General features: G+C 47.5%; 1 protein-coding gene across 19 annotated transcripts in view; it reads right to left on the reverse strand.

Annotated features, from left to right (window-relative positions):
* Clec16a (C-type lectin domain containing 16A) overlaps nt 1-7,629 on the reverse strand; it is a 223,379-nt gene extending 215,750 nt beyond the window's left edge. For 13 of the 19 annotated variants that reach the window (XM_076577857.1, XM_076577860.1, XM_076577856.1 and 10 more), the window contains exon 1: nt 7,339-7,625. In XM_076577857.1, coding sequence (XP_076433972.1) covers nt 7,339-7,418 — 80 coding nt within the window. In that variant the 5' untranslated portion in view covers nt 7,419-7,625. The other 6 variants (XM_076577861.1, XM_076577868.1, XM_076577865.1 and 3 more) reach the window with 6 other exon arrangements.
* Between the last annotated feature and the right edge of the window lie 2,168 nt (nt 7,630-9,797).

Consider the following 9,797-nt stretch of genomic DNA (forward strand, 5'->3'; position numbering starts at 1 on the left):
AACTATTTGCAGATATCTAATGAAAAGGAGGCCCACAGCAATGTCTCTTGCCTCTTCAGTAGCATTAAGATTGCCTCCCTTAGATGAGCATGGATGTTACAAAGACTTCATGTGACAAACGGGGTCCTTATCTAGATCAGTTTCAGAAGACAAAATCATAACTTTGGGCTTTAATTAGAGCAAATAAAGACCATTCTCTTACAAAGACAGCAGCTGCTACAGTGGTGTTTTCCCTTGAACTGTGTGTACATTCTAAAGACAAGCACGTTTACTAGTGCAAGCTCTGGAGCTGGTCCTCTGGGGAACTGAGGGAGGCTATAGGTTCAGGGCCCTATACCACATGGGTGGAGCCATGATCAAAACCAGGCAACTGGATCCCAGTCTATTATAGAAAAATGCAAACAATGGCTGGGTCTGTGCTCAGTGGGTAGGGTGCCTGCCTACCATGCACAAAGCCTTGGATTCAATCTCAGCACTACATAAAAACAGCCACAATGGCACATACTTGCAACCCCAGCACCTGGGGGATAAATACGGGATGATCAGAAGTTCAAGGCTATCCTTGGCAACATAGTAAGTTTGAGGTCAGCCTGGAATACACAAGAACCTGTTTTAAAAACCAACAGAACAAACAGAAAACTCAAACAAGAACAAGAAAAAGAAAAACTCAAGCAACGAAGTAAACCGAAGCAGTATTCTTATAATTATTGCATTGACATGGACTTACGAGGGCCCAGGGGGAAACCCAATACATAAAAAACAAAACAAAAAACCCCAGAAGCCATGAACTCCCTCCCTGCTAAGGGTGGGGACGCTATGAAATGCTCTTCTGGTCATGACAGGCCTCTGTAACTATGGTCACCTGCACAAGATTAACCCACAAGATAGGTCAACGTTCCAGCAGACAGTACTAACTGGATTCAGTCGGTTACAAAGAAAAGGAAAGAACACAAAGGTGGGAAAGGATGTGCGGGAGAGTGGGGGGGGGGGACACGACAAAAGGGGGCATGGGAGGAAGAACTCAGGAGTGAATATATTCAAGATGCACTGTATATATGTATGCAATTGCCAAAGAATAAAGATATTCAACAAGAAAAATAAAAGAAGCATGAAAATAGTATCTCATGGTAAGGAAGGACCTTACGTAAGGAAGGTCATCAATCCCTAAGAGAAGCCCAGCAGATGTGGACTCCCAGTATCAGACCCCTGCATACAGGCAAGCTTTCATGCCTAGACTGAAAACCTGTAGCCTTCTGCATCATGCGACCAGTGCACCAGAGGTTCATCACCAAGGACTGTGGATGCAAACAATTCTGCCTCCTCCCTAGACCCTGCTTTCCCAAGAGTCTTATTTCACGAGTCAAACCCTGTGAAAGCCTGTGTCAAAGGAAATCAATGTTAGGTCCATTTTAGAGAAAGAAACCTGAGGCCCACATTCTCTTCAGCAGGCAGTTTCTGGGGCTGGCTGTGAGTCTGATGCCTTGGACTCTACCTGCCTCTGGGATGTTCCTATTGGGAAATCCAGAAACTTGTCTACAAGCTGGACTGGGAGAAGAGGTACACAGCATGACAGGAGAACTGGAAATTCATCCCCAAATCACATTCACCTCCAGATCCTAATATCTTAGGTATGGGAGAGAAGTGAGGGACACTGTGTCTGTTTGGACTACTCGACACCTGGGATCTTCAAAACAGTCATCAGAAAGTCTCATTCTAGGCCTTGAACTCATCTGGTCAGTGTCCAGTATTCTGGCCAGTAGAACCAAGAGGCCACCTGTAGGACTAGGGGAAGGTTTTGATAGCATGATTCTAGTGAATCACCCCCAGGGACACCAAACCAGGCCAGAGAGTGGGACAGGGCCTAGGATACGAGGTGGGGGTGTAGGCAGGGCCATCTGCCCTAGAAAAAAGCCACAGCTCCTGCATAGGGCTCTATTTTAAAAGTCTGGCCAGGAGTGCCTCTTTGGTTCCCCTGTGACTTGTATTTGCTGACCCCTTACTATGCACTGGACAATCCCCAGCTGAACAAACCACAGACCTGCCTTCATGAAGCATATGTACACATGAGGAAAGACAAGCAGATGGACACAAACTAAAACAGTTTCTTTTCTTTTTTTTAAGTTTTTTTTTAATGAATCATTTCTTTTTATGTGCACTTGTGTTTTGCCTGCATGTATATCTGAGGGTGTTAGAACCCCTGGATCTGGAGTTATAGACAGTTGTGAAGCTGCCATGTGGATGCTGGGAATTGAACCTGGGTCCTCTGGAAAAGCAGCCAGTGCGCTTAACCACTGAGCCTTTTCTCCAACCCTAAGACAATTTCTTAGGGCAAAAGGACAAGCCTATGGAACCCTGGCCAGCTCCCTGGGGATCTAACTCAAAATGAGGATGAAGCTTGGAGAAGCTACAAGACCTGGTGACTAATCCAATCCCTGAAGGAACAGAGAGGACATAATAGCATGAGACTCTCACTGGATAAAGCCACTGGGGCAATCTGTATCAAAGCAGCTGTAACTTAAGGCTAGAGCTAGGGATTTGAATGGGCAGGAAGAAAAGGAGGGAGAGCTGAAGTGAAGAGAGCAAAGGTACAGACAGACGGCACGTGGATATGTGCTGCTGAGAGAGAGAAGGGCCATCGTGGTGAGAACCTTGGAGTCTAGCAGGTGCCACGGTAACCCACCAGGGTATGGCTGCTGTCTGGAGCGGCTGCCCCCTCCAGAGTGGCCCTCCTTTACCCTCTCCGATTCTTCACCTTCCTTGATAATAAAGGACCCTGACTGTTTGCAGCATAAAGTCTCAATTCCCTGGCGTGGTTCTTAAGGCTCACTGGGATCTAGCCCTGGTGCCTAGGGTCCTAGACCTTACTGAACAATTGGCTCTCTGCCAGCACAAGCTACTTACCCAACCTTTCAGGAGACTTTCTCAAGGCAGTCTCCTGAGTCTGAGATATTCCCTCCCCTCCTACCCATCCCTGCCACCCTACTACCTGAAGGTAACCACTCATTTTTTAGGTCCTGCTGGGCTGCACTTGGTGGGGTCTGCTCTATGCACAGGGACAGAGTCTAGAGTACTCTGAGGCCTGTAAGAATTTAGCCTTCACATAGGACACCTGGCTGACCTGGCACCTGAGATCCCCAAGCTCTCAGCGCTGTCTCACCAAAGGTGAGTATCCCAGGCTGGGGCCAGCTGCACAGCTCCCATTCTTTGGGTGAGAGATGCTTGCTCATTCTCTGTGCTCTAGCAAGAGTAGAGCTGGTTTCATCCAAGGACTCAGGGAGCGAGTGAGCAGGCAAGGCGAGTAAGTGGGCAGGGATTGACCAATGAGAACAACAAGCACCCTTGGCCTTAGCTCAAAGATGGCATGTGCCCTAGGTTGAAAGGGGCATTCGACACTTCTGACAACATTGAGAAAAGGAGATCTTAATGGGGGTGAATAGGATTGTGATCATGTATAAAATGACAAAAAGCTTAAAAAAGAGAAGGAACTCTATTCCCATTTGGATGGCTCGGCTGACAGACACAACAGTGCCCAGAACCTGCTGAGAATGAGAGCAGGAGGAAGGAGGCAGACTCCTGCCAGCTGGGTCTAAGCACCTGCCCTCTGCCATGGTCTAGCTAGAACATACCACTCAGTATCAAGAGCCAATCGACTCCACTAGCACTTAAGGCAATTTAGCAGGATCCATCACTTGGACCAAGACTCTTGACACCACACAGTGACTAGAATGAAGGCAATGATAGAACCACCAAGGTTCTGTCAGTTTGTGGGCTCACAGTCCCCCTTTCCAAATAACATGTCAATAGCAGTCAAGGGACTCTACCAGTAGAGGTTCTACTTAGTGATAAACATTTGTCAGTTAATGTCACAGTCTTGTCACTAGTCTGGGCAATAAACTGCCAATGAGGTGTCTGGAATAACTACCTGACTATTCCATCTGCCCTTCACTAAATGACTGACCCAACTTGGTAGGTAAATAGCTCAGGTACAGTTTTTCACTATTAGCAAAAGCAAAACCCCATGACATAGCAAAGTTTCTTTCCAGTTTGTAAGAGGGGTGTGCTGTGATGGAAAGAGTATTGTTTTTCTTTTCTTTTTTCTTGTTTTGGTTTTTCGAGACAGGGTTCCTCTGTGTAACAGCTCCGGCTTTCCTGGAACTCACTCTGTAGATCATGCTGTCCTCGAACTCTCAGAGATTCGCCTGCCTCTGCCTCCCACGAGCTGAGATTAAAGACATGTGCCGCCACCACCTGGCTGAAAAGAGTATTTTTAAAGCAGAGGTTGGGCATGTATGTCATGGTGATGTCTGTAATTCCAGCACTTAGGAGCAAGAGTTTGAGGACAGCCAGAGCAAAACCTTGTCTCTTTCCCCTTACACCTCTGTGCCCCTGCAGAAAGAAATATAAAAACCAACACTAAAGAACTCTATTCTCAATTTTCTCAAAATCTTAACATCTCATTCCACCAAGACTGTGCTAGATCGGGGAAGAATGTACTGGAGTCCAGGCTCGGTGGTGCATGCCTAGAATCCCTATATAAAGACTAAGGAAGGAGGATCATGAATTCTAGACCAACCTGGACTATGAAAAGACCACAGTTTTTTTGTTTTTGTTTTGTTGCTGTTGTTTTGGTTTGTCTTTGTTTTAAAGGATTTGGGACTATCACCTATAACTAGGACGGTGATTTGTGATGGATTCCTCAAAGCTTTCCTGGTTTTAGCACTGAAAGTCCTATATCCTGGGAAACGCCCCCTAGTATGCCCCAGTGCAGGACAAACTTTTAGTGTTCATCACCCTACATGTCAGAAAGCCTCTTCCTACTCACAGCCTTGCTTCCTATAGCCACCAACCCACAACCCTGACTATGATGCTCACCATGTGGCTGTGTCATACGATGATGATTCTTTCTCATCTGGGGGCTCCTAGCTAGTGTTTCCTCTTCCAGAAAGATTCTAAGAAGAGATTCTACAGACCTCTGGGCCTGCTGCAGTTCCAGCATTTGCCACACTGTAGAATCCCGACTCCACTGTGGCCTTCCAGGGGCAGCCAGCAGACTCCCCCAGGGAACCAGCTGCTCTGTACCCAAGAGTCTTACTGCCACAGGCAGACGAAGGGCGGCACAAGCACTGGCTAGGCACGAGCTGTCTGTGGTACCCTTCTGCAAGTCACCTTGGAAGCTCTAAGCTCCGTGCCAATCAATTCTCAGGTCCCTGAGCAGTGATGGCAATTAAACAGATCAACCTGACCTAAGGCAGGCGAGCTCTTTTTCCAGTGACCTTCACAATGAACCTGAGAAGTTCCTGGGATGTTGGGAAGGAACCTGAGGCCCCTTACATTCCCAGATGTGCACTGGTTGGACATCAAAGATGCCCATTGACCATGACATGTAGCCCAGTCAAAAGTATCCTCAAACTGAGAGTTTTATCCAGAAAGACAGTATAACAAGGAAACTAGAATCGAGATCTGACTGACAGTCTTCAGTTGTTCCACCTTGGGACAGGTGATCTAAGCTCCCGGAATCTTAGCCCTTGTGTCTACATAATGGAAACCATAAAAGAAAGCAGGAACTCTTTAGCAAGACAAAGTAACACAATAAATGGGAAATTAAAGTGGCTACAGCCAGAGCTAAGGGAGAGTCAGCTGCAGGTGCTTGGGTAGGCCCAGCCCCTCAGGATACACCCTCCCCTTCACAGCCATATCCACCCACACATTCCTCAAATCCTTCAGCCACTCATCCACACCACACTCCTTTCTGGGACATCTGCCATTCTGCTTAAGATTTCTGCATCCCTACCAACCCCCCTTTTTGCCCTCGACCTCTTTCCTCTCCTTGGCTTCTCTCTCCACCCCCAAACCATCCTGCTCTCCACCCTTGGAGAGCCATAAACATTTAATAAATGCTTGCTCTATGACAGAAGCCATTCTATACCCCTGGGATCAAATGAGAAGCCCCCATCTAATTTTTAGCTCATCAATCCTTTCTAGGGACCCCTACCTTCCTTTCTATTGTTACCTCACCATCCTCCCATCCCCTCCCTTTACTTAGCATTAAAAACCCTGTGGTCTCCCCTCTGAAAAGAAGCTGTTTCCTTCCCCCCCCCTTTAGCACCCCACCTCCAGTTCTCTCCCTGAGGTTCCTCCTCCTCGAAGGTCTCTATCTTCCACCACTCTCTCAATTTGCGCCCCACCTCCACCAATCCCAAGGCTCTGCCTGAATGTTCTGCAACTCTTGCCCAATTTATTTTTTCTTTTTTTCTTCTTCTTCTTCCTTTCCATTCTTTAAGTATCCACTGAGTTCTTACTGTGCACTGGGCACATGCTACATCCTGGAAAAACAACTGCAAAGAAACCAAGCAGCCTCTTATGCCTTGGAAGTATCAGTTTAACAAAAGCTAGAAAGAAACCACAGAACCATAGAAGACAGCAGGAGTATGATGAATGAAACCACTAGACAGAAAGGAACTGGGGTGGGCTGGGAAGGCTTGGCTACCACGATTAGCTACCTGCTGTGTATCAATACTGGGTCAATCACTTTCCATGCACAGCATCACCCAATCCTTGTACAGTTCATAGTTCCCAACTGGTAATGGTAAATTGTAAAAGCAAAGAGATAAAATTTGACCAAGGCCACAGTCATTAAGTGGCCGAGTCAGAATCTGAACACAGGTCTAACTCCAAAGCTAGCCTCTTCTGCGTATGTTCCTGTCTCCCCAGGACCCTGTCAGCCACCTGTCCTCTCCCAAAGTGCTACTGCTGACTATCCCTCTAGATTTCCTTCTGGAAATATTTCGTTCTTTTAATCACTGTTCTTTTTAGAGCACTTGTACATGTTCTGAGCGTTTTGTTCATTCTCTTATCCACCCAATCCTAAAAATAACCACAGAAAGTAGTACTGTCACTCTATTCGTTTTACAGCTAAGGAAACTGAAGCTTAAATGCATACTGCTAAATTCGAACCCAGATCTGGCCGATTCTGGGGCCTCTGGCCTTTAAACTATCCATCCAAGAAGTGCCACCCCGAGACGCTCAGTGGCCACCGTCTGCCCCCCATGAGGACAACTCTAGTCCACAAACCGAAAACTCATCGATGCCCTTACTTTTCAGGTTGGGGGTCTAGAGACTGAAAAGTCACACGACTTGTCCAAGGTCAGAAGGCCAGGAGCGACAGGGTCAGGGTTCGAAGCCAGGTGCCCTGACTCCAAAGCCTCGCGGATAACCAGCACAGTACCCTCCGGCGGCGACCCTGTCCACCTCGTACCTCGGCGCCCAGCGAGCCAAGCCCGCGTCTGGGCGTCCGCGCCCGGCCCCGCGGCCTCCCCGCCGCGCGCCCCGCACACTCACTTCAGGTGGTCCAAGGAGTGGATGTTGCGGGAGGACTTGCCGTGGCCCCCGCCCACCCAGCTCCGCGAGCGGCCAAACATGTCCGCAGCCCAGGCCCGTCGCCCGCCTCAGGTTTTCATGTCCGATTCTCCCAGCGACCCGGCGTCCGCGGCGACATCTCAAGCTCAGCCGGCAGCGGCGGGGGCGGCGGAGAGACCGCCAAGCACCTTCCTCCCCGGCCCACAGCCCCGCACTGACATTCAGCCGGAACCGGCCGTTCGACCGCCGCGCTTTACGGCCGCCGTCGCGAGGAACTCTGGGAAATGAAGTTCTCGAGTGAGGCACCGGGCGACGGGACTCTGGGAACGGACTACAAGAGCCGGCATGACTCGCGCGGCCATCCAAAAGAGGCGGGGCAAGAGGCGGTGAGCAGGCGGGACACTGTCGGGGGCGGGAGGGGGGGGGACGGTAACGGGGGTGGGAAGGGGAGGTGAAGGGGGGCGGGAACGGAAAATTTGTGGGCAGAGCTTTGGGGGACAGTTTGCTGAAAATGGGAGAAAACACTTCGTAATTAGAAAAAGAAGAGTGTGCCCTGAAACCCTAGTTACTAGAGATTCCGAGTCAAGAGGTGTAAGTTGGAGATTTGGCGAGGTTTAGTTTTCTTAAATTAAAAAAACAAAAATGTGCCGGGCGTTGGTGGCGCATGCCTTTAATCCCAGCACTCGGGAGGCAGAGCCAGGCGGATCTCTGTGAGTTCGAGGCCAGCCTGGGCTACCAAGTAAGCTCCAGGAAAGGCGCAAAGCTACACAGAGAAACCCTGTCTCGAAAAACCAAAAAAAAAAAAAAAAAAAAAAAAAAAAAATGTATTTGTGTGTGTGTGTGTGTGTGTGTGTGTGTGTGTGTGTGTGTGTGAAAGTCAGAGTACAACTTTCGAAAGTAGGTTCTTGCCTTCCACCATTTGGGTTCTGGGAATTGAACTCAGGTCTTCAGACTTGGCAACAAGTATCTTTTAACTTCTAAGTCATTTTGAAGGCCCTAATTCTCTTTCAGTTTTGTAAAGGATTGGAATGTGGCTTGTGCATTATGGGTTCAACCTTCAATATCACAACAGTAATAATTAAATAAAAATAAAGACATTGGGTGGTGCATATTATATGTCACTATCCTAAGTGGTTTACTATTTAATTCTCACAACTCTATGAGGTAGATGCTCTTATTAACCTCATTTTACAATCCAGGAAACTGAATTGTGGAATAGCCAGGCGCTCACCATGTGGCAGAGGCATGATTCAAGCCCGGGTGTCCTTATTTGCTTCTGTCAACAAAACAAATCAGTAGCATTCTTTGTTTATCCGTAAAACCGTTTTCCTTTTGCACTTCAGTCTTACAACATTTTGGAAAGGTGCAAACAGCAATGTTCCAAAGCTAAACACAATGTACTTTCAGAGGTTTCCTCTGGTCTTCATCCAAAATCCATGCCATTTCCCAAACATTAAGAAAGAAAGGAAACTCCATGCTTTCTATGTGAGCTTACACAAACCTGAATTTCCCTCTCATGTTGAAAGTGGGGACCTCTGTGGTAAGCAAGACTTTGTGGCTTAGTACCCACTCATTTATTCATTTCTATAGCTCATAGCTATTTAATTCCTGTGGTAGCTCATTAACTGTTCAAAGAAAGGAATTGAGTCAGGGGCCAACGTTCTCTCCAGTGCCCAGGACAAGATTTGGCACATAGTAGGTTTTTAACAAACATCGATAGAGTGAATAAATGATGGTTTGCATTGCTTCCAAGAATTAGAGAAATGGAGGCCAGTGCCAGGTTAATGGTTTCCTCTGTAATTGAGTTAGAGAGGCAATAAAAGTCATGAAAGAACAAGAGCAGGTCTGACCCGCAAAGAATATGAACCAGGCTCAGCAGCTTTGAGGATCCACTTCTCTGGAATCCGGTTTCCTCATACATAATGCATTGCCTTGTCCAGCTCTTATGAAGCTAATTGTGACCTTAAAGTCTTATTAAGAGCTGGGGATAGGCTGGGCATTGTGGCAGAGGCCTTAATCCCAGCACTCAGGAGGCAGAGGCAGGTGGAACGCTGTGAGTTCCAGGCTAGCCTGGTCTATAGCCAGTTTCAGGCCAGCCAGAGGCTACACAGAAAGCCTCTTTTGTTTGTTTGTTCATTTGTTTGTTTTTTCAAGAACTGAAGACGTAGCTCTTGCCTAGTCTTGCACACACAGGACCCTGGTTTTGATCTCCAGCTGTTTAAACTACCAGGGAAGGTACTTTCGAAGCACAGGTGTTGTCTGTGACAGAGGAATCTGAACAGACATTTTCAATTACTTAGCATTAGTTTTTAACTTAGTATTTTTTAACATGGACTACAAAGTAAAAAGAAACAATAAGCAACCTTTCCTGCGGAAGATTTGACCTGCCTGTGGTGCTCTCCATTCGGGAGTCACAGAACCCTAATAATGCAGATCTCCCG

This window comes from Peromyscus maniculatus, chromosome 8 (genome assembly GCF_049852395.1).
Source record: "Peromyscus maniculatus bairdii isolate BWxNUB_F1_BW_parent chromosome 8, HU_Pman_BW_mat_3.1, whole genome shotgun sequence".
Classification (NCBI taxonomy): domain Eukaryota; kingdom Metazoa; phylum Chordata; class Mammalia; order Rodentia; family Cricetidae; genus Peromyscus; species Peromyscus maniculatus.